The sequence below is a fragment of the Aethalodelphis obliquidens genome, unplaced genomic scaffold, assembly GCF_003676395.1.
Source record: "Aethalodelphis obliquidens isolate GAN/ISIS:26980383/991018 unplaced genomic scaffold, ASM367639v1 scaffold23, whole genome shotgun sequence".
NCBI classification, from domain to species: Eukaryota; Metazoa; Chordata; class Mammalia; order Artiodactyla; family Delphinidae; genus Aethalodelphis; species Aethalodelphis obliquidens.
The window spans coordinates 20637033-20663181 of NW_020837967.1; the positions used below are offsets into that span (position 1 = coordinate 20637033).

Sequence of the window (26149 nt, forward strand, 5' to 3'; positions counted from 1 at the left end):
TGAAACTATGGAGACTACATATAATGGCTGAATCAAAAGAAAAGAAAGTTAAGAGTCCACTCGAAGCTAGTAAGAGAAGAAAATTTGCAAAAGGTGCCAAATATTATAAGTGAGGAATAAAATTTGCCTCCACATTTAACATGCTTGTCTTTTGAGAAACCGCAAATGTCTTGAGCAATGCATCTCACCAAGGTAACTGTCATCGTAGGAAGCAGGAGCCACTTCTGTCTGCTTTTCTCCAGCCAATTTTCTCAGGATATCCTTGAATGAGTAGTTTGCAATGATATCTGCAATACTGGCAGTGATCACCTGACCTGTGTTCAAACAAATGAATAGATTAGCTGAATGAACATGAGAGGCGGGCCCTCTCCGCCACAGACACAGGGTGTCTGAACAACACACACGCCCTTGAAAATGGTCATGAGGTTGCCTGCATTTTCGACAGTGAATTTTCCTGCCTGGCTCTAGAACTGCAGGCTAAGTTTGCTGACAGCTGGTTAGAGCTTTCCATTCTGATAGAGGAACCAAAGATGAACTATGTAATTGTTTTCATACAACATTTATTTTTTTCTGTTGTTTAAATTAAGGTGCAGTTGGTTTATAATATTATGTTAGTTTCAGGCACACAGCATAGTGATTCAGTATTTTTATAGATTATACTCCATAACAGGGTAGCCATGGATCCAAAAGATGGCCAGCAATGTTCCACTACAACTTTTCTGCATTCCTATACTTATTATGGAAATCTAAGGAAAAAGTGTGATCTCATGCTCTTTGGGAGAAAACTGGAGGAATGCTTTCAAGAGACTAAAATTTAATATTAATTTTAAAGCCAAACTATTCCTTGGGAATTCACACATTCCCACAGTCCTTCTGTCTGAAGTTCCAAAAGAATAAAACTGCTAAATCAGGCCGTAAATATCTCCGAGTGACCTTGCCTGAAATGACTGTTCTTATATTAAGACAATCGTATTTACACATGAGTTTCTGAACAACGTCTGTAGAATTTGCCAGTTTTCTCTGGGTTAAAGGTAAATATCCCCTTCCCTGCTCCCACAGACACACTGCCTTTGCTTATTTCCTTTAGTTCTTCTATAAATATTATAATCTTAAGACTGACTGAGTAAAATTTTCAATTATCTGTCTCAGACAAATGCTCTCTATCCCCTTGACATGGCTAATTGTCAGCATATCATCTATATCAGACATTTTTTTTCAACCTAAGGAAAGAATTATGTGAAATTAATCAAGTGCATTAGAACAAAATCTTTTTAAACACATCACTTTTATTTTATACCCATCCTCTGCATAAAATATATTGTTTTCCAGTTTGCAAAATAATGTTTAAAGACTGAAAGGTTAATTATTTGATGTTCCTAGTTGTATATGTATGAATTAAGCTTAACAGTAATTTCATGTAAAATTTTATCATAAATCCATCTCGCCTGTATCTTTCCCATTGGCCTTTTAAACATGATCAGGTCTCCTCCATTAAAAAAAAAAAAACCCAAAAAACTTCACTCAACTATTCATCTCTCTCATGTTCTTTTCTATCCTTATTCTAAACTTTACAGCCAAAATTAAGTCTGTATTCTCTGTAATCTCTCTTTAGGCATCCCATTCACATCCACGGCTTTGGTTATCACCACTATGCTAGTTTTTATTTTATTTAGCCTAGATATCCTCTCTGAGTTTAAGCCCATACATCTAAATCCTTATGTGAAAAGTCTTGGACATCTCAAACATGTTCATACTCAACATAACCAAAAGTAGACTCATCATCTTCCTTCCCCAATCCACTCCAAACCCGTTCTCTTCCAGCTTTCTCCATTTCAGGGACTGGGACCCACCTAAAACCATTCAGTTACAAAAGTCAGAAACATATCCTTGGCATCCTCCCTATTCACCCACATACATCCAAACCATCATCCAAGCTGTTTGTTCCGCCTCTGAAGTATCTCTCAAATTCCACCCCTTTCTCAGTCTGTACTGTGACCACTCAGAAGCAAACATCTTCATCTGAACCTTACAGCTGGTTTACTTTATAGACTTAAAACTAGCTTATAACCTTAGAACTCGTTTGCTGATACTGCACTTTGGCCAACTCCCGATCCATTTTCCACACTGAAGCCAGCGTGATCTTTGTGTAACACACACCCGACCATAGCATCCCATGCTTCAAATTCTCCAGTGGTTTCCCATTATTCTCAGAACAAACAACACATTCTTATTCTACCTCAGGCAATCCATTTAAACTCCAACCATCGGGGATTTCTCATTGTTTTGGAGATAAAGACAAAACTGCTTACCTGGGGCTGCAAGCCCTGCAGGGAGGGTGGGACCCCTCCATCCCACTCAGCAGCTCTTAACTCTAGTCCCCTGATTTCCCTCCATTCTCAACTCGCCGGGCTCCTTTATGCCCTAGAACATTTTCACACAACCCTTCCTCTCTGCGCCTGGTTACCTCCTACTCGGGGTTCAGGGCTCAGTTCAGGGTTGCTGCTTCCAAATTCGTTGACCTTAAGGTTGATGCCGGCTTATGTAACACCTTTTTTAAGAATTAGAGGAAGTCATCCCCCCTGGGCAGATGCCATCATGCACCTGGGTTCAGGGCTCCCTAAGCAATGCCCAGGTTGTAATTTCGTCTAGTCAGCCAGTGTTCAGAGGACAAAACATACCTGCATGGGGCCACCCTGGAGAAGCCTCCTATGCTCTCATGGCCCCGTCTTGACATACCTTCCTAGTGAGTATCATGCCTCGAGTTTCTTAAGTACTCTTGTGAGTATTCGATTAATGCCTGCATCTTTCCCCAGATGCTAACCTCTGCGGGTTACTCATTATTGTACCCTCAGCATCTAGCACAAAGCCGGGCATGGTCTCAATAAGCATTTGATGAATGAAGGAATTAACTTGCAACAGTATTTTAAAATATCATTTATATCACAAAGTACAAACTGAAATGATGCTTCCTTCATTGGAGAAACTACCAATATGGAGATAAAATTAACATAATAAAAAGTCAACACTTGTTGTTACTTCTGTTTCATCTCCCTGTTGGAAACAACCCATGGGCATTTCTTCTCTGCTAACAGGACCTACCTTGCCAATAAAAACTGCCGGGGCCTCCAACTATAAGGTCTCCGTTCTACAAAACAGAAACGGCAACAACAATTGGAAAAGAAAAACAGTTTCTTTTTTTTTAAGGGTGAGAAATCATTGTTCATAAGCATTGCTCTAACAATTATACATAAAAAGTAATTTTTAAAAGAGGTCCTTATATCTGAGTCATGCAGGTCATTTTCTTTCCTTTTATTCCTTTCAATTATTTAGTGTGTTATATCAAATAATTTTAATTAGATTCAATTAGGTAAGTAAAATTCTCTCCCCTGAGAATATATAAATTCAGTTTTTTGGCACTGCCTCAGGTAAGCAAAATATGTACATCTTCCATGCTGTGCAATTTAGTAGACACGGTCTTTTGAACCTTAGCAATAAAAAGAAAATGTGATTTCTGTTTATTTTAAGGCCACAGTAATGCCTGTTTTTTTTTTTTTTTCTATACATCTGCAAACACACCCCTTCCCAGGAGAGGGAGTGACAACTCCAGACTAGAAAATAAAAACTTTCCTTTCAACTTAGAGCCCCACCTTCCTATCCTGCATCCTTAACTTTTAGTGGGGGGTGGGGGGGGGGAGAAAAAGTAAAATTTCAGACACTGATGAAATTTACAGTATTTGCAAAACCATGGAAGCTTTGCCGCCCACATTCTTATTAAATATCTGTTTTTAATTTGTGAAAGGATAACGTGAAATTAACATTAACACTAATGTGAACTCTAATCAGTCAATTACACCTGAGAAAAACACAGATTCTTGTGATCTTTTTAGAAGCACATTTCTTTACTGAGTTTTTGAGATTTTCATTTAAAAACGAAGCAAGGGGCTTCCCTGGTGGCGCAGTGGTTGAGAGTCCGCCTGCCGATGCAGGGGACACGGGTTCGTGCCCCGGTCCGGGAAGATCCCACATGCCGCGGAGCGGCTGGGCCCGTGAGCCATGGCCGCTGAGCCTGCGCGTCCAGAGCCTGTGCTCCGCAACGGGAGAGGCCACAACAGTGAGAGGCCCGCGTATCGCAAAAAAGGAAGAAAAAGCAAAAATGAAGTAAGACTGTTGCTTTTCAGCCTGTGTATTTCTTTTTTTTTTTTCTCATATAACCATTTTTAATACATAACAAGCAAAGGAAGCAGAGGAGATTATCAAAGGGCATTAAACACTTCTCTAAATGCATTACAGAATGTTTTTCAAATCCAGTTCCTTAAACAACTCTCTTCTCTGTGTAGCAAGCAGGTTTCACTGTTTTAACCATTATTCCATGTGTCTTTATTTTTTATTTTATTTTATTTTTTTAACATCTTTATTGGAGTATAATTGCTTTACAATGGTGTGTTAGTTCCTGCTTTATAACAAAGTGAATCAGTTATACATATACATATGTTCCCATATCTCTCCCCTCTTGGATCTCCCTCCCTCCCACCCTCCCTATCCCACCCCTCTAGGTGGTCACAAAGCCCCAAGCTGATCTCCCTGTGCTATGCGGCTGCTTCCCACTAGCTATCTGTTTTACATTTGGTAGTGTATATATGTCCATGCCTCTCTCTCGCTTTGTCCCAGCTTACCCTTCCCCCTCCCCGTATCCTCAAGTCCATTCTCTAGTAGGTATGCATCTTTATTCCCATCTTGCCCCTAGGTTCTTCATGATTTCTTTACTATTTAATAAATTGCCGTATGTATAGATTACTTTATTAAAAATAAAGAGCAAACAAAAAAATTTAAAGTTGCCAAAACAGGCCAGGTATATACCTAAAGGTTCTTTTGTTGATGGTGGTTATTGGGGGTGGAAGTGGGAATGAGAGGCAGGGGGTAAAAAAAAATCAAGCAGATAAAATAAATTTTAGAAGCTATAAGATCAAAAGAATTTACCTTATAAAAGTCCAGACTAAATCCTGCTTGGCAGTAACCCTGACCTTCAGGATCAGCATTGCCTGGAATGATCAAAAGATACAAATGTTATAACATCATTATCCAGTTTTAATAACCAGTTCAGGATACACTGTTGTTTTATCTATAGACTTCTAAATTTAAAATGATCAATATGTGTTCTATATTTATTTTTAAAATTTATTCCAAGTAATTTCTTAAATACATTGCAATCTGTTTTCTTGTCCCAAATGGCACTGTGATTCTACAGTAAGAGCAATAGGAATAACGTTCCTTGGACTTACGATACTGGGTTTTATAACTCATGTTTATTTGAAGAAATAAAACCTCCATCTCCCAACTATGTTCCAAGTTCCCCAACTGGCAATAATGCGTTTCTGCGGTGCCCACGTGTTCTGAGTAAAGCAATGCCTTGAGAAAGAGAGAGCTAAATTTAGTCACCTGGGTGGACACTTTCTGCTGGGGTCACCGATAAGAGTTTCAATTTCCTCATCTCTCACCAGAAATTAACTTCAAATTCTTCTATTATCATTACGTAAATTAGGACCTGGCATTTCTGATCACATTGCATCTCACAGGGACTCTAGTGTTCACAAAAGAGAAAACTCTCTAGAAATGGCTTATTTTATACTCTGCAATGTAATTCACTAGCTGAATGTCCAATAGGACTTTTTTATAATACAGTTTTTTTTTTTTTTTTTTGCGGTACACGGGCCTCTCACTGTTGTGGCCTCTCCCGTTGCGGAGCACAGGCTCCAGACGTGCAGGCTCAGTGGCCATGGCTCACGGGCCCAGCCGCTCCGCGGCATGTGGGATCTTCCCGGACCGGGGCACGAACCCGCGTCCCCCGCATCGGCAGGTGGACTCCCAACCACTGCGCCACCAGGGAAGCCCTATACAGTTTTTTAAACCATAGGCAGGTCAACCTGTGGATTCCCAGGATATTAGGATCCTGGGACATTAGGATGAGGAATGTACTACTTGTCACTTGTACTTTAAGAGAGTATCACTCCTAAAGTGCTTAAATTAAAACCAAAATATAGTTCAGTAGAGGGAATCTCAGTCATTATACAGTTAGATGCAAACATGCAAACAATTACTCCTTTCTTATCAAGGATACTCCTGAATGGAAACTAAAATAAGAGGGCAGGAAAGGAAAAGCACATCATCCCAGGAAAAATTCATAGGCTGGACATGTGCCTGTTCCAGAAGCTCTTTGAAATGGATCAGGCCTTTCCAGCTTTTCCTAGAATGCCTTCTGTTTTTCTTTTCTTTGGCTAGTACTTAGCTAATTTTAGCACTGTCATCAGCCATTCTTTCCAGATGTTCCCTTTATATTTTAAAATACTTTTCTACTTCATATACTGTATTTTTTGATGATCTGTTTTTAATTCAAATGGCGATGCTTTGTGTGTGTTTTTTTTAAGCTAAGTTTTTTTTTTACAGCTTTACTGAGGTATACTTAATATACCAAAAAAATGCACATCTTACTGTGTACGTTTTGATGAGTTTAGACATATGCCTCATACCATGATACCACCACCACGATCATGGGAATAAACATATTCATCACCTCCAAAAGATTTCTTGTGTTCCCCACCCTCAATCAAAGTTGCTTTTTTGTTTGTTTTTTTGTGGTGAAAACACTTAACATGAGATCTACCCTCTTAACAAATGTTTAGTGCACAGTACCTTATAATATATTTTATTTTGTAACTATATTTTGTGGTTTATAATTATGAATGCTACAAAGTTCCTTAAAGTCTCAAATGTCCAGGTACCATTTTTCTAGAAGTTCATGCCTGTAAATAGCTGTATGCAACAAGAAATATATATGAACACAAGATATATGATTATGTGAACATAGATGTGTTGACTGTATTTAAGAAATGTATTTTAATGCATAAATCTTTTTTATAAATCCTTTTGAAAATCGACTCTGACTTTTTCAATATTGTAAATTATTCAGAAAGGAAGAAACAGGACCATTCTTTGAAATCATTTTGCTGCAAAACAGGAAACTGAAAAAATTCAGAGAAAACAGTAATTTTTCATAAAATTCATCGAGAAAGCAACCAACTTCAAATGTTGAAGTGGTGCTTATAATAGAAATGGGAGGTTATTTCCTTTGCAAAGTAAGTTTTTCTCTTACAATTATGAGAGCTGAAGGAATCTTTCTTCCTAGAACTTCAGAGCATCTGTGAACTTTACAATTATGCCCTATAGAGTAAACTCAGGAATCCAGGGAATCATGCTATCATGTGTTGGCTTCCCAAGGAGAATGGAAAGGTGTGTGTAAACCATTGCCATCTAAATTATGAATGACTGTAAGAGCTACAGGCATGTCATGAATATGAATGAGCAGACTACCACCCAAATTGCTCAAAGTGTCAGTGAAGGGGCTTTGCAGTGTGACATGAACATGAGAGGCTTCTTGAAATTCTCTTTTGAAAGTAATATCCCTGTTCTGTGATATTGACCATACGCTCATGAACAAGGTGGCTTTGTGTTTATGAACTATGAACTCCTTAGGGAACACAGGAAGCCGGCTCCTTGGGTGCATTTGAGAAGGAAGTACTTCCAGTAAGAGAGAGACCAGGAGGATGTGACACTGGAGTTGTGTACTAGACTGAACAGAATTCCTGGCCATTTGTTTGGCTGTTCTGCAGCTTGACATAAACTTCACCTTTACCTGTGTCAAGCTATTCTTTTATTTAGGAAAGTAAACGCTAAATAAATTCGCAACATAATATACCCGTGTAACTCAAAATGAGAGCATACTATACTTTAAAGTTTTAGATAATGGTTCAAACTCACCCTGCAACTCTTATCCACAAGTCTAGATGGCTTATGCTGTATTTTAATCTGAGCTCTCCCATCACATGGGCAGTCAGATAAAAAGGCAGAACAAGAAGCAGTGACATGGTTTCTAAACAATCATCCTTGATGTTAGCTGGAAGAGGATATATCATCAAGGTAAGAGGCATGTGAAGGACGGGCTCCTCATTTCAGCTACAGTAGTTTACTGCTGTGGGGAGGTACCTCTAGCAAATCATAAGAAATGTGATATGGATAGGTGTAAAAATTGATGAAACAAGTTCAGTTTTGAATCTCTGCTCTACCATAAATTTTATGAATAAATTCAGGATTTATTTATTGCTCTACCTGACTTCTTTTTTTTTGCCATGATACACGGCTTGCGGGATCTTAGTTCCCCAACCAGGGATCGAACCTGTGCCCCCTGCAGTGGAAGCGTAGAGCCCTAACCACTGGACTGCCAGGGAATTTCCTGACCTTTATCTTTAGCATAATAATAAGGACCTCTTACAGAACTCAGCGGCATGACCTTGAGTGGAACACGACACAGAATATCCCTCTTAATGGATGATGCCATGCTTGGGAAGCTCCTGCTTTCCTGCTCCAATAACTGCTAAGAGAAGCCCTTCCCGTCGTCCTGTCTGAAACAGCTCCTCTCCCCACGCAGGCACGTCGCTCCCTACTCTTTTGCCTTGCTATGTTTTTCTTTGTAGTACTTTTCACTACCTGCCATTATATTAGAAACTTATTTATTATTTAAACAAATTTTGTTGTTGAGATGTAATTGACATATTAGTCCAAGGTGTACAACACAATTTGATTTATGTATATACTGTGAAATAATTACTACAGTAAATGTAGTTAACATCTGTCACCACACATCGTTACAATCTTTTTTTCTTTTGGCTATGTTGGGTCTTCATTGCTACGCGCAGGCTTTGTCTAGTTGCGGCGAGCGGGGGCTACTCTTTGTTGTGGTGCGTGGGCTTCTCATTGCGGTGGCTTCTCTTGTGGCAGAGCACCGGCTCTAGGTGCACGGGCTTCACTAGTTGTGGCTCACGGGCTCTAGATCGCAGGCTCAGTAGTTGTGGCACGTGGGCTCAGTAGTTGTGGCTTGCGGATTCTAGGGTGCAGGCTCAGTAGTTGTGGTGCATGGGCTTTGTTGCTCCGCGACATGTGGGATCTTCCCGGACCAGGGCTCGAACCCGTGTCTCCTGCATTGGCAGGCGGATTCTTATCCACTGCGCCACCACGGAAGCCCCGTTACAATCTTTTTAAAGCTCTTAAGATCTACTCTCACAGCAACGTTCAACTATACAATATCGTATTACTAACTACAGTCACCATGCTGTACATTACATCCCCAGGATTTATCTTATAACTGGAAGCTTGTACGTTTTGACCACCTTCACCCGTTTAACCCACACCCACACACCCCACCACTGGCAACCACCAATCTGTATTCTTTTTCTGTGAGTTTGTGTGGGTTTTTTTTTTTTTAAGATTTAGCATATAAGTGAGATCATACAGAGTATTTTTCTTTGTCTGACTCCATTTAGCATAATACCCTCAAGATCCATCCATGTTGTCATAAATGGCAAGACTTCATTCTTTTTTATGGCTAAATAATATTCCATTGTGTATATATCCATATCTCTATCTATTCCATATTTCCTTTATCCACTTATCCATTGATGGATCCTTTGGTTTTTCCATGACTTGGTTATTGTAAATTGTGCTGCAATGAACATGGGGGTGCAGATATCTTTTCGAGATAGTGATTTCAGTTCTTTTAGATAAATACCCAGAAGTGGAATTGCTGGATCTGAACTTATATATTTACGCATGTGTTGTCTCTCTCCCGCCCTAGAATATGCTTATTGAAGACAGGGGTTTGCTTTTTCTTGTCCTGTGCTTTATTCCCTAAACATAGAATAATTAGTGCTCAGTGTGTTCAAAAAACACGTGTTGAATGAATGCATAACTGAGTCTTATTATCTATAAGGAACACCTCTTTTATTTATTTATATAAGTTTATTTATTTATTTATTTTTTGGCTGTGTTGGGTCCTTGTTGCCGTGCACCTGCTTTCTCTAGTCGCAACGAGCAGGGGCTACTCTTCGTTGCGGTGCACGGGCTTCTCATTGTGGTGGCTTCTCTTGTTGCAGAGCACAGGCTCTAGGTGCACGGGCTTCAGTAGTTGCAGCATGCAGGCTCAGTAGTTGTGGCTTGCAGGCTTTAGAGCGCAGGCTCAGTAGTTGTGGCGCACGGGCTTAGTTGCTCCGCAGCATGTGGGATCTTCCCGGATCAGGGCTCAAACCCCTGTCCCCTGCACTGGCAGGTGGATTCTTAACCACTGCACCTCCAGGAAAAGTCCAGGAACACCTCTTTTAAAGCCATTTAAGGGACTTCCCTGGTGGTGCAGTGCTTAAGAATCCACCTGCCAGTGCAGGGGACACGGGTTTGATCTGTGAGAACTCAGTGAGAACACAGGCTAGATGGAGAACTCATATCCACTGTGCCCTTGGATCCAATCATGCTAATTAACACCATTCCTACAATTAACAAGCGGACAGTTAGCATTTTTCAAATGCAGTGTGAATTTTGAGTAGAGATGGAGAGTTTAAGGCCTAAAATAAGGAACCAATCAATTTGACTGCAGAATATCTAAAAACAGAAAATTTCTACAACACGGAAGACGATCAGCAGAATTCCGTGTCTTGGTCCTCACATTACAGTAAGGCGTCCTGTAAGACCGTCCATCATCTTTACCCCCACTGCTTTTTCCTTACCAATGGTGTTCTGGGGTTACCTGCACTGTCCATAGCAGAAAAGCTCGAGCTAAATTTCAGCTCCAAGAATAAAAATAACTTACTGTTCCGACAAGGAGAGTACTCAGCATACGCACTGAAATTCTGAATCGCTACATAGCAAGTGCCAACTGGGTCCTTCTCTGGCGTCGGTTTAAGAGTTCTCCAGTGATATAGCGGAGCACAGGCCTGGGAAACATCAAAGACAATAAAATTCTTTTTTGATGCAGATTCCTCATACAGTGCTTTGATTTGACTTGTTGATGAATGGACCTAAATTTGTAACAAACAATGCTAAATTGTTAAGTGACTTAATTGGCCTCCAGTATGCTAATGAGTACCTCGGTAGTCAGAGTTAATTAAACTTGCAAAGCCAATATTTCAACATTAATGCATCGTAGAATTGGGACAAATTAAGCATATACAAAGGAATGAGATTTTTCCCCCACAGGATTTTAAATCAAATCAAAGTAGCCTAGCAAAAGTAAATATTTACTAAAGGCAAAGAACTCATATTTTCTTTTTTTTTTTAATTGGACTTACATAAAAGCAAATGAACATTTAAACAGCGAATGAATCAGTGTGATGTCTTAGAAAGAGAACTAGTTCCTTTCTTGGTTTAATTGTTGCTTAAAGAAAAACTACTTTCAAATCAAAGGATGCAGACAAGTTTGTAAACCTGTTTTGTGGATTCCTCTGGTTTATCACTGAGGGTGTACCTGACGATTTTTTTAAAACAATGACTTACATTTGGACTGCTGCCCCCTTATCACAGTGGGTTTATTTTTCATTTGATAGTTTTTATTCATGACAAGACAAAAATTAATTTAAACAATGGTAAAAAAACATGATTCTTGGATTATGAAATATAAAAGAGGATATATGAAATCCTCTTTAAGTAAGGTAAATAATTAATTGTGCTAGGAACGAGACAGGCAATAAACATAAACAGGTAGAAAACACAGGCACCTTTCTGACTTCTGTTTTGCTAGCTCAAATCCTACGTAACTGTGTTTTACCTGAATATTCAACCACTCATTTCTAAGGATGCAGAATTAGAGACTTCTAGAATATGGAACCACTAGCCTCTCTCCTAATTTGATGACATCACACTTAAAACAATGCCAGAAAAAGAGGAGGCAGATCCTGATTTTAGTCTTTTCATGATTCCAAACATGTCCTTGGTAATCAGTCCAATGTGTAACGACTTCTAGATAATTTTACTAAGTAGCACCCTTCTTACTTGAGAATATAAGTTATCTTTACTAAAATAACTTAAGTTTTTTGGGTTTTTGTCTCTCTCTGTATTGTGAGGTCTTAGCCAATACTGAAAAGCTCTCTAACACATCTAAGTCCCCTTAACTTCGGGCGCTGTGTGGTTAAGACATTTAACATAAGGTGGAATGGTGAAAAGTAGGAGTTTGGAAGGGAAAGCATTACCTATGTGGTTCAGTATAAGCCAACTCGCATCACCTTCCATATCACCATAGAACACTTTAATGCCATGAAAATTCTTTCCAGTGCTTGTCTGCTATCAGCCCTAAAAAAGTATCTTTTTTATACCTGCTCAGTTTCACACTGATGTGAAACATGATGATGTGATAATATTCAGGCTTTGACCCAAACACACATGATACCTGGATATTCAAAATCGATACTTCTGTTCACAGCAATTTGAAGTTCTAAGAATTGTCACACAGTGTAGAATTTAATTCTTTATGCTGCTAAGTTTCAGTGCTCAAGGAAAAAATTAACTTGAAAGGTACTTTATATTATCCTATTTCCTACCACATAATTTTGAAAGTGCAAGCATGCCCTCAAATTAAGCATATTTATTATGAACATGGTGTGTTATTTTACGTTCAATAATTCTGAAGATTTCTATAAATATTGAATAAATGCACAATAATATAAGTTTTCAAGACTTAATCAAAATCAATATAGTACCAAAAGATTTTTTAACCCCAAATAGTTATTAGATGCAATTAGCTTTTCAATAGCTATTCACATACATTGTAAATCACTAAAGGATTAAAAAGTTTTTACCAATCCTGGAATGTGAGAACTATATTAATGCAAATACAATTCTACAGAGAGCCTATTGTAAATTCTGGATTTGTCACTAAAGAGGGCTATCTATGTTTTATATATTAGTTGTTTTATGTCAAAATTTCTGTGGGGCGTTAACCACAGACCAAATAAAACAAGGCATTTCCTTTAGATACTTATTTTTATTAAATCATAATTCAAACACCTTTAAACAAATCCCAAAAGCAAAAGTTATTGCTTTATTTTGTAAGGAAATTAGAGCCAATAGTAAAAAAAAAAAAAAAATCCCCCAATAACAAAAAAGTTTCCAGATCAACTTATACAGTTATTTATTTCTCAGTAAACCAGACATGTGTTATCACTCGGAGCTACAGAGAAGAGAATCACAAAGTCATAGCATTTTAAAGCCAAAAGGTCTCTATCTGTGAGTGAGAAATTTTTACTTTAAAAAGTATCAGTGTACTCAGAGAACCATGTAATTGGTAGTTATATTTTTAAAGAAAACTTTCCGATAGTTCTAAGGAGGATCAATGACATCACAGTAGATTAACTTTTAAAGAATCCTAACAGTAGTACTCCTGTTTCTCTGGTCAAACTTTAGTCAGCCCTTTAAATCAATCTTAAGCAATGAAATATTTACCTTTTTAGGATTTAGCTTTTATTTTTCTATCTTCCTTATTTGTTTTTGAAATATTTGAAAAGATCTAACCAATTTTCTGGAAAACCAGCTTTACTTCCTGTAGCTTTAAGGACTAAAATAGATTCTTTAATTTGAAGCACTCAATTTTTTTGGGAATGCTGATAGCTCATCTTTGAAAATCCAATGTATTCTTCCATGAGGGGATTTTGGTAGCTAGGGGTTGTGAAACATTGCAGCGTACATGTTATTGCAAAGCAGCCCCGCAGCACGCAGCTGATACTCACCACCACTTTCCCCTTATGAGCTTTCACAGTCGCTCCAAACCACTGATTCGATTTAAACTCTATAGGTTCCTTGGTTCCATTTACTCTGATCTTTCTGTTGTCTGACAGGGAGAACATGGGTTGTTAATAATTTGTAAAACGTGGCAGCCAGCTAAAATATGTGATAATAAATTTACCCATTAAAAACATTTTTTAAAATGTCATACACATGGGGGGTTCTTTTTGACTAAGTCTAAGCTAGACTTTTCACTTAGAAATATACCAATCAAATGAAAATACATACTTGGCTCATGACATTTCACAACTTAACTTTAAAAAAGCATTTTTTTTTTTGGCAGTACGCGGGCCTCTCACTGTTGTGGCCTCTCCCGTTGCGGAGCACAGGCTCCAGACATGCAGGCTCAGCGGCCATGGCTCACGGGCCCAGCCACTCTGTGGCATGTGGGATCTTCCCGGACCGGGGCACAAACCCGTGTCCCCTGCATCGGCAGGTGGACTCCCAACCACTGCGCCACCAGGGAAGCCCTAAAAAAGCATTTTTTTTAATGACTTACATTTTCATGGATAACTACGGTAAACTTGATGTAGACTCTGACAGTCTTTAATCTACACTTTTGTCATTGATTTGCCAGATGGAAGACCAAACATTTATAACTGCTCTAAGGAATTCCAAATCTTCTCTGATAGTGAAACTACTTGGAACCTCCATGCTCCAGGAAGCATAGCTTTCTCAGCATGGTTTAGCAGGAGTCTGCTTGAAGGACTCAAGTTCCTGGTTTTTAACTGGGTAACATGTGTCCATGCAGTCACAGAAAATAACACCTCAACACGGTTTTATCCACACTTTGCAGATGTCAGCATGAGGGGGACCATCTGGGTAGAAATTCAACCCAATTACGACACACTTCAGGTCTTAATAAAAAGCAGATATCTTTTCTTTCACTCCTGATTCCCAATCGACATATTTCCCATGTGGTTCTAACCGCATGGTTCTAACTGAACTTCATCAGTAACAGCTAATGAATTTCAAAAGACATTTGTACCAGGGCAACTTATTTCTATGTGTTCTCTTTGGTATGCATTTTGTTTTTCCTCCTTGACTCTATAATAAATGCATTACAAATGAACTTTTAACTTCTATTAAGGGAGGCCAAAATATACACGCAATTAATATTCACTTGAGTTTACATATGATTACAGACTTTTCAAGAAAGAATAAATTATATATACTTAGGTCTTAACCTAAAATTTACGCTTTGATATGTTAGTAGAAAATTACAGATTTCCTTCTTTAAAATCTTATGCTTTTGATGTTTCTGGACTTTTAAAAAAGAAAAAACAAGTTCTGGAAATCCTCACCCAAAATGCACACAACTGGCAAAGAACTGGAGCATCTTACAGATTAGAGCATAAAAATGAAAATATAAACATTTCTGTTTGCATCTAGGCAAGAAGATGGTAGACCTCAGAGAGAAAGGATCTTGTCACCATGCACTGGGTGATCTTGGGCAATTCATTTAATCTTCTGCAGTTTTAATTTCTTCTCTAAAATTAGGCTGAAAATACCTCCTCCTTTCCTCTTTCACAGGTGATCAAAGTCATAAAGATCACATAGGTAATGTGGTAGTGCTTTATAAGCTGAGAACATACTACAGAATCTTGCAGCAATACAACCCTTTAAAAATATCTCTTAATTAGAAACCTGGAAACTCAACCTAAGTACAAGAATTAGAAGGGACCTCACAGACACACAAGCCAGTGTTCCAAATTGGCCGCCTTCTGCTAGAGAAAATGATGTGACTCTACCTTTGTGGCGCCTAAGGCATCTTTTCTGCTATTATAAGGTTGAACTGTGTAATAACTTGATTGAAAGTGTAAGTTGTGGGTTATTTTCCAGCAACAAATTTCTTTGAGACCAAGAATACAAATGAACGGACGTCACTAATTCCATCCCTAATCCAAGGATTACAATAGAGAATAATCCCACTGTCCCAAGTCTCTCTTTACTGAAATGAGTTGTGATCTAGGTGTATCCTCCTTACCTTGACCTTTGAGGTGGACAAGTCATCTTTTTTTTTTTTTTTTGGACGCACCACATGGCTTGCGGGGTCTTTGTTCCCCAATCAGGGATCGAACCCATGACCCTGCAGTGGAAGCACAGCGTCCTAACCACTGGACCACCAAGGAATTCCCAAGTCACCTTTTAAAAATTCTGTTTTATTGGGCTTCCCTGGTGGCACAGTGGTTGAGAGTCCGCCTGCCAATGTAGGGGACGCAGGTTCGTGCCCCGGTCCGGGAAGATCCCATATGCCGCGGAGCGGCTGGGCCCGTGAGCCATGGCCGCACAGCCTGCGCATCCGGAGCCTGTGCTCCGCAACGGGAGAGGCCACAGCAGTGAGTGGCCCGCGTACCGAAAAACAAACAAACAAACAAACAAAAATTCTGTTTTATTATTTTTATAAATTCACTGATGTAAATCTAATATTACAATGTCATAAAATTCAAATGAGTAACATATATTTGGGTAGATTGTGAAAGTGACCTTTCCCTAATTTCTCACCTTCCTTTTCTGAACAAGATTCTTTCATGCCAAACAACCCAACACAGGGCTTAGTACTATGCACACTGGTGCTCGATGAACCTTTGATGCACAGGGGATGTTTTTGATTCGATTTGACCTGATCTTTCCTGAAAACAACCTCCTGTAAAAACTCAGCACAATTTCTGTCCTTCTGAGCTCTCCTTGGTATGGCAAAGGGCTGAGAAGCTGGAACCTACATTTTCCAGACCCTCTTACAAATAGGATTCTGGTTGAATGAGAGGCTCATGGAGAGATCTGGAAAGAGGAGGAGATGGAGAAGCCATTATTTTCTGGCAGCAATTATAAGCATGTATGGGGGCATCAGTAGCTGCAGGTGGGATGTTCTTCCTGCAGCTCTCAAGTATCCTTTGACAGTCATGCCTTTTTGGTGCTTCAGGCCACTGAGATCAAGTCCTGAACTTCCAGATTTCTTGATCTGCAGGCAGTGACCTTCCTAACTTTCACATACCCAGTCTTTCCAATAATCATATAAACCTCTCAGTCCTAATTATAATACTCAAAGTGGTTTCTGTTTCCTGACCAAACTCCCGTGATATGGAGCAATGCATTTAGGATAGGACCACACGTCTTCTGGAACAGAAGGAAGGCACTGTGCATTGTCAAGCCCAGAGAATTCTTGGAAGGGCCAGTGGTTCTGGGAGATGGTGGAGACCATTAGTTACTAAAGCAATTCTCTCCTTGGCATATCCCAAACTATGCCAAAAGCTAGGAAGAAGTTTTATAGTGACTGCATGTGATGTAAAGCTTCCCAAGTGCCGAAAGACTATTAACAAAGTTAATAAATATAATCCAGGTGAATTTTTTTCAAGGGAAGAATCAGTATATTTAATATGTAAAAGAGTTCCCAGATCAATGAGAAAAAGACTAAAATTCAATAGAAAAAGTTCTGAGGACCTAAACAGGCGTTGCAGGGAAGAAGAAATCAAACATCTCATAAATTCATGCAGAGATCCTGAACCTCAAATTAAAACCATAATGACTTAAGACTTGTCACCTAGCAGTTTGGCAAAAAATATTAATAATCTCTGTTTTCAAGATAATAGCTCAATGCAGCATTTTGGAAGGGCGATTTACAACATACATCAAATTTTTAAATGTACATTTTTTTGAACAAGGAATTCAACTTCTAGGATTTTGTTCAATAGAAATAATTACACAAATGCTTTAAGATGCAGTGTGAAGATATTTGCTGTCCTCGTTGTGATAGCAAAACTGAAACATCTTAAATGTTCATAAATAAGGGATTTGAGAAGAAATTCCTGTTATCTGTAAAATAGAGTACTATTCAACTATTAAAACATATATTGGGAGTTTGGGGTTGACACGTATACACTGCTGTCTTTGAAAGAAATAATCAACAGGGACCTACTGTATAGCACAGGGAACTCTGCTCAATACTCTGTGATAACCTAAATGGGGAAAGAATTTGAAAAAGAATAGATACATGTATATGTAGAACTGAATCACTGTGCTATACACCTGAAACTAACACAACATTGTAAATCAACTATACTCCAATATAAAATAAAAGTTAAAATACATATGACAGACTTAGATGCATTGATATAGAATACTGTCTACAAAATATATTTTTCTGTTTTACCGTTTCTGAGACTTTAAAAAAAAGTATAGAAAGGTACGAAGACTTCATATAACAAACACTTGTATTCCCACCAGGCAGAACTGACAACTGTTAAGTTTTTTCACATTTGCGAACATCACAGTACCCTTCGACATCTCTCTCTCCAGTTCCATCCCCTCCTCATCCATAGGTGGTCACCATCATGAATGTGATGTGTATACTCCCGGCCATTTAAAAAATAATGTCTATGAATAATATAGAACAGAGGTCTGCAGATATTTTCTATAAAGGACTGATAATAAATATTTCAGGCTTTGCATTCTCTATGGTCTGTCGAAACTGCTCATCTCTGCCCTTGTAGCAAGAGCAGCCATAGACAATATGTTTTTTAAAATGGGCTTGGCTGTGTTCCAATAAAACTTTACTTATGGACAATGAAATTTGAATTTCTTATAATTTTCATGCATCATTTAAATATTATTCTTTAAAAAAAATTTCCAATCATTGCAAAATATAAAAACTACTCTCAGCTTATAGGCATACACAAACAGGTGGTGGGTCAGATTTTGCTGTAGTTTTGTCAACGATTTACTATTGAGTATTCTTTGTGTGTTCTTTTTTTAAAAAATTTTTTATAATTAATTTATTTTTTATTTATTTTATTTTTGGCTGCATTGGGTCTTCGTTGCTGTGGGCGGGCTTAATCTAGTTGCAGCGAGCGGGGGCTACTCTTCATTGCGGTGCGCGGGCTTCTCACTGAGGTGGCTCCTCTTGTTGCGAAGCACGGGCTCTAGACGCGCAGGCTCAGTAGTTGTGGCTCGTGGGCTGTAGAGCGCAGGCTCGGTAGTTGTGGCACGTGGCCTTAGTTGCTCCGCAGCATGTGGGATCTTCTTGCACCAGGGCTCAAACCCATGTCTCCTGCATTGGCTGGAGGGTTCTTAACCACTGTACCACCAGGGAAGTCCCTGTGTGCTCTTTTCAACTGAATAAAAGTGGTATTATACTATCTGTATGGACAGCGTGTAACTGTGTTTAACATTCAATTTTATGTTTTTGGGAAATAACCTATGTTTTGATAATTAGATAGATAGATAGATAATAGATCCAATTCATTCTTTTAAACTCCTGTAAGTATTGTATCTCATTAGATAGCCATCTGCGTTTTATTTATCCATTCCATTTACACATGAACATTTAGGTTTCTCAGTTTTTCTACTACAACAAACATGTGCCCTGAGTACCCTTACACTCATCTTCATCTGCAGATGGAGAAGTGTTTCTCTCTGGCACCAGACTAGAAATGACATTGCTGGGCAGCTATGCCAATCCACCTCCAAAGTAGCCCCAATTTCCACGCACACTCACAGGGCACGAGAGAGACACCATCAGCTCTTGGCATCGTAGAGCTCTTAAATTTCTGCGAACCTGGACGACTATGAAATGGTCCTTCATTTGGTTCTGTTTTCATGTGCATTTCCCTGATAATTAGTAGAGTCAGTCATCTTTTTATGCTTATGGACCATATACTTTTTTCTTCTGTGAATTGCTAGCTCATCTCCTTTGTTCATTGCCTTGTTTGGTTATTAGTCTTATTGATTAGAAGAATTCAGCATATATTCTGAGTCCTTTTTTTTTTTTTTTTCCGCGATACGCGGGCCTCTCACTGCTGTGGCCTCTCCCGTTACGGAGCACAGGCTCCGGACGCGCAGGCTCAGCGGCCATGGCTCACGGGCCCAGCCGCTCAGCGGCATGTGGGATCTTCCCGGACCGGGGCACGAACCCGTGTCCCCTGCATCGGCAGGCGGACCCTCAACCACTGCTCCACCAGGGAAGCCCCTGAGTACTCATTCTTTTCCCCACGTATATGTTGTCAATATCACCTTCCAATTTTTGCTAGTCTTTTAACTTTACGAGTATTGTCGTCCATCTGGAATGTTTTTATATTGGACGTGGCGTGGGCATCTTACTTATTTTCAATACGAAAGGCCAGTCGTCTCAACACCACTTTCTTTGTTCCTTGGAGAGTTGTCATTCCACCTCTGCACTGGTACCTCCTGATGCGACTGGAAGGGCCCAGCATGATGTGGCCCCTACCATCTCCTCCTGCTTTCCCAGCTCATTAAGCTTCAGACAACCACCTTTTTTTTTTTTTTTTAAAGTCTTTATTGAATTTGTTACAATATTGCTTCTGTTTTATGTTTTGCTTTTTCGGCCCTGAGGCATGTGGGATCTTCGCTCCCCAACCACGGATTAAACCCACACCCCATGCATTGGAAGGCGAAGTCTTAACCGCTGGACGGCCAGGAAAGTCCCTACACCGCCCTTCTTGAACACGCCCAGCCTTTTCTGTCTCCTCATTGCATATACTCTTCCCACAGTTTTCTGCATGGCTCCCTCCTTCCTGTCACTCAGGGTTTAGCTCAAATGCCACTTCCTCTGAGACCCCCTTCCCTGAGCAGCTAGTTCACCCTACCCTAAGTCATTCTCTCCCGTTACCCTTTAGACTTTTCTTCATAGCACTTACCATTAATTGAGATGATCTTATTTCTTAGTTTGCCTGTTTACTGACTATCCATTCCCTTCCAAATATACATGAATCCCATGAACAGAGACGTTCTCTGCTTCACTGCTGTGTTCCCCACTTCTAGAACAATGCCTGACACATAGTGAGTCCTCTGTAAGAGTTTGTTGAATGAATGACCAAACTCCCATCTATTCATTCAGAAGCTTGTCTAGGATATTGTTCAGTATGATCCTTTAAATTCAAAATGTTCTGTGTATGGGTGTGTGAACATATAGACACTGAACTGTTTGTGACGGTTCTCTCGAAGGCAGGGAGTGTACCTGCTGTAGTGGCTTTTTATACTTTAATTGTATATATTTCTGTGTTGTTTGAGTTTTTACAGTGAACGTTATTACGTCTATGATCTGAAAAAAGAAAACCTAGAGATAAAATCAAGACATCTGTAGGTCAACCTGAGAAATCTAGATGGGTGGTAGCAATAAAATTGATTTGGCCTGTCCGACATTTCTAGGCTTTGAAGCCATCTCTCTTAATTGGTAACTTTGGTCTCTGGGCAATCAGTGGGTGGCAAACCTACTAACATTCTGCTTTTTTACGGGAATATTCATTTCTGAGCAGGAGTGAGTGAGGGAATGTAGAATATGGTGCACATATGGGCTACAAGCAGATTTTTATAATCTTTTCACTGAGTAGAATGCGAGAAATTACAAGAAGTGAGGGTAGATCACCATGGGTGAGAGAGAAGAGCTGAGATTGACACAGGTGCAGCAGACATTTTGGCAGATGGGGGGTTTCTGAAAAACTATAAAGTTCTCAGCCTTGTCCTGGAAAACAGTAAGTTTCCCTGTAATCTTCAGTCATTACTTCAAGTGCTTCACCCTAGAGATTTTTTTAAAGCTGTCGCAGGAGCTGTCCAGACATTTTTAATCAGGAAAAGGGGAAAGGAAATCTTTAAATGTTTATTTATAATCTTTTCCTTCATCAGTGGATGCTGTAAGTGTTTCATTCAAATTGAAGCTATGTATCTGAGAACAAGGAATACTCCTATGTAAAATTTAAAATAAAATATCGGTAGCCAGAGAACTCCTTGTCTAAAAGAAACAAATCCAAGAAAAGAATCTGGGTCAATTTTTTTTTTTGGGGGGGTCAATTTTTATGTCCTAGAAAATTAAACTTCCAAATGTATGCCTCCCAATATTCCAAAACCACAATTAAAAACCATGAAAGAATACCTCTGTAGCCTTCATACTCTTGATCATCTTACTGGGAATTTTCAAGTGTTTAAGGAAATATCACACTAATTCATTTTTTCATATAACGTTCAAAAAACGTGTTACTCTTTTTTCCCCCAGTTATACTGAGATATAATTGACATACAGCACAGTGTAAGTTTAAAGTGCACAGCATAATGATTTGACTTACATATATTGTGAAATGGTCACCAGAGTAAGTTAAGTTAATACCTATCATCTCACATAGACACACACACACAAAAAGAAAAAATGTGTTCCTGATGATGAGAACTCTTAGGATCGAGTCTCTTAACAACTTTCATATATACTGTACATATATATGTGTGTGTGTGTTTATGTGTATACATGCATTATTTTATATACGTTAACTATAGTCATCATGGTGTATATTACATCCCTAGTACTTATTTATCTAATAGCTGGAAGTTTTTACCTTTTGACTCCCTTCTCCCCATCCCCCAGCTCTGGTATAACCATAAGTCTGATCTCTTTTTCTATGAGATGTTCTTTTTTTCTTTAGATTCCATACATGAGTGAGATCATACAGTATTTATCTTCCTCTGTCTGACTTATTTCACTTAGCATAATACTCTCAAGGTCCATTATGCCAATGGCAGGGGTTCCTCCTTTTTAATGGCTGAGTAATAGTCTATTGTGTGTGCATGTATATATATACACATGTATATAAGATATCTATATCTTCTTTATTCATTCATCCATTGTGGACAGAAATATGTTATTCTGATTAAATAAACATTCTATTATAACTGAGATTTATTATTTATATCATATATGTATACTGTATACAAAGGTGTGCATGTACACAAACACACACACAAACACACACGGGCATACTCGTTTTCTTGCCATTACCTAGTAGATCAGATCTAACTATCCCGCCCTCCACCATGTAGGTCCCAGACCCCACACCTGATCTCCAGATATGGCGTTTCCTTCCATTCAGGCAGCTTCCTCTCTGTTCCCTATTGAGTCTTACTCCCAGACTTTGTACATGAAGCTTCTCTTGCAAAATTCCACTCCTCCTTTTTTGTCAATTAATCCAAATCACTTTCTTAAAAGCTGCTTTAAAATGTAGGGCCATGCTTGACAAATAGCCATTCACACATGGTTAAGAATCACGGAGGGACTTCCCCGGTGGTGGCGCAGTGGTTAGGAATCCACCAGCCAGTGCGGGGGACAGAGGTTCGAGCCCTGGTCCGGGAAGATCCCACATGCCACGGAGCAAGTGAGCTCGTGTGCCACAACTACTGAGCCCACATGCCACAACTACTGAAGCCCACGCGCCTAGAGCCCATGCTCTGCAACAAGAGAAGTCACCGCAATGAGAAGCCTGTGCACTGCAACAAAGAGTAGCCCCCTGCTCGCTACAACTGGAGAAAGCCCACCTGCATCAACGAAGACCCAATGCAGGCAAAAAAATTAATTAATTATTTTTTTAAAGTTTTTTTTTTTTTTTTAAAGTTTTTTTTAAAAAAAAAGAATCATGGAGAATATATGGGAGAAAATGTAGTGAAGAAATGCAGGTGAAATAAAAAATGAAGTGAAATAAGATAAAATAAAATGTAAGGCCCCAAACTCTTTCTTTTCAAATTGAAATTCTTTCAGATTATTGTTTTTAAAAATTCAAACAATATAAAGTAAGAAAACTTGTATAAAAAATTGTATAAAGTAGTAAGTGAAGGGCCATTGGAATCCCCCCTCCCTGGACACACTCACTGTTGTTTTATAAACCCATCCAGCCATTCAGAGTTTGAGGCTTCTAGCTCATTCCTCTAGTTTAAGACATTTCTTTTCTGGAAATCATGAGGCTTTTATTTTAAATTGTATTTTTCATATCACTATTTAAATGTTTGGTTCCACACATAACTAAATAACTAATAATGTTAAATGAGCTGAAAGTATGCTTTTAGAGTTCTAGTAACAATGTTCATAAATATGGGTTTTGGATGGCACTAGTAAATATTGTATTACAATCTTCCTATTATATAGTTTTCCTGATCTAGATGAGAATATCAGTTTTCTGCTACAATTATTTCCACATCTATATCATCTTCTGGAGAATAAAGACCACGTTTCCAACTTCCTGTTTTTAATAATCAATAGGGCCTAGCTAGTGTTCCTCAGACATTTGTTTCTACATCCTATAAAATCATTTAAATGTTTTTCATATGTAATTTGACGGAGGCCATATGTAAGGTTTGCTCTAGAAATACATATGGACTTTTGTTGGTATGATGCAAGTAATTCCTTGGGTGTGTGTTCTCATTTACGTGATGCAGCTAGAGGAGCAAATATCAAGAAATGAAAGAATCACCTCTCCAAAGGGAGATGAGAAGCCAGCTGGGGCAGATCAGACACAACGCTCTGTGGCTCCTCGTAGGAAACAGGCAAATCTGCGGGGCAGAGCTGGTTACAGGTGGGTGGTAGAGACTGAATCTCAACTTTGACCTCACCTGCTACAACCCACTCCACCTCACATACACTGGCTGGAATGGTTTTCCTTCCCATCTCACCCACCTCGAGAGAGACACGTGTGTGCGTGTGTGTACACACACACACACACATTCACCCTTCACCTCTGACCTTTAATGATGCCTCCTCCGAGACGCTTTCCCAGCCACACAAAAAGTTCCCCCTTCAGTCAAGAACAAGAGCCCTCTTTTGCACACCTAAACCCTTTTCCACTTTCTCCTGTTATAGCGCTTATCCCTCTGTTAGGGCTGCCAGGCACTCGTCTTCTCTTCCACTGGACTTGAACATTTCAAGCCCAGCGAGCACGTCTGTCTTGCTTGCTATTTATACCTAGTAGAATGGCAGCCCCGTGAACCAAGCCAGAAGCTTGGAATGCATCCTTGACAACCACCAACCCTGTACCACACCTCCCATCGCCACTCAGTTACCAATTCCTGCTGGTGCCTCCTTCTAGATCTCTCTCAAGTCCATCTGTTTCTCTCCATTCCTGGGCCACTTCCCTGGGGTGACTCCCATTTCTTTAGCCTCAGTGGCTGCAGTGGTCCCCTACCTGGTTTCCCTTCTTCCAGGCTTGTCACCTTCAAATGCATTCTCCATCCTGACACTAGAGTTCTTTCTAAAATGCCAAAATTCTTAAAACCAGCCATATCCCACCCTTATCTTGCCAGCATCGTCATTTCATGCCATTCCCAACCATAGTGATTTTCTTTCAGCTCCTTGAATTTTTCACTTTCTCTCATCTCTAGATTTTCGCATACTTGGAATAATTACCTGGGATCGAATATCTTGGCTCTTGACATAGCTGGGGAAATGAGAACTCTTAACTTATATGTCACCTTCCAATTGTGAAGAGAATAGCATGCTTCTCTGTTCGGGTCCCCAAAATGCATTTGCTTCAAGAAGTTATGAAAATCTCTCAGCATGGGAATCTCAGGAAGCAGACTGAACGACATAAATCTCTTCACTATGACCTCAAAGCAATACTTTTAAATACAGGATATGATTGGGTTTCAGGATGAAGGCTATATAAACTTGCCTCCCAATAGCGCTTGAAAAGCTCCTGTTGTATGCTTGTATTTTCCTCAGGACCTCATCCCTGTTGCCAGAAGATGTGGTAAAAAGGGAACCAACCATCATCTAACAAAATGGTTCATTTTGTGGTTTTAAAACAAAATCACCATTCCCAACATTACACAAAACAGGAACTTCAGCATTCAAACCTTCTGTTTCTGCAGTGTATACTTATGGAAGATTAATACCCAAGATGGGATTATCGTCTGGGAAATCTTAAACCCTACCCCAAACAAGTAGGACCATACTATAGGTTGAGCAGAGGCAAAATGTATTCCCTCCCCAAATAAATTCAGATTTTAAGTAGGATTTACCAGGCAGTCCCTGTGCGCTTTGTTGCTTAATGCATTCTGCCATTTCACTGTTACTATTTACATTTTCTCCTTATCTCAACCTTCTCCGTCTACTTCCTCACTCTCAGCTGATAATCTTGCTTTTTATGTCACTGAAAAATAGATGAAATGAAAGAAGATCGTTTTCTTCCTTCTATTGCCAAACCCACAAACCCACTCTCGCTCTGCTTTCTCTGCTCTCTAAGGATGGGCCGTCTTTGTGCTCCTCCAAGGCCAATCCCTCCATCTGTGTTAAGTCCCACCCAGCCCTTTTCATCTACTCAGGAATCTGTTTCTGCACACCCTTCTCCTCCTTTAATCAACATCATCATTTCCCTATCGACCGGACGATTCCTATTAGATTACAAACACGCTGTCATGTCTTCTCGATGATTTCATTTCTGTGGTCCCATTTGGGGTGGAACTCCTTGGGAAAAAATGGCTCTACAGACTTGCTGTCTCCTGTTGGTCTTCTCCCATTCTCTCCTGACACTCATGCCCCTGCAACTACTTTTATCAGCCGTCAGTCACTTTCTGTGACCAAATCAGATGTTCAAGGTTCACTCCAATGCACACGAATTGCTTCACTGGCTTCTTGACCTCCTTTGTCTAACCGGCCACTCCTTCTTATCATTGTTTACACATCCTCCTCAATTCTCTAATTTTTCTTTAAATGTCAGGGACTCCAGGACTCTGT

General features: G+C 39.4%; 1 protein-coding gene across 3 annotated transcripts in view; it reads right to left on the reverse strand.

The window, feature by feature from the left end:
- ITGA8 (integrin subunit alpha 8) overlaps positions 1 to 26149 on the reverse strand; it is a 181185-nt gene that overhangs the window by 141647 nt on the left and 13389 nt on the right. For all 3 annotated transcript variants that reach the window (XM_027121954.1, XM_027121953.1, XM_027121955.1), the window contains exons 3-7: positions 13596 to 13696; positions 10688 to 10811; positions 4978 to 5039; positions 3100 to 3145; positions 189 to 314 (exon numbers count right to left, since the gene is read on the reverse strand). In XM_027121954.1, the coding sequence (XP_026977755.1) occupies positions 189 to 314; positions 3100 to 3145; positions 4978 to 5039; positions 10688 to 10811; positions 13596 to 13696 (459 nt within the window). The remainder of the gene's footprint in view (positions 1 to 188; positions 315 to 3099; positions 3146 to 4977; positions 5040 to 10687; positions 10812 to 13595; positions 13697 to 26149) is intronic.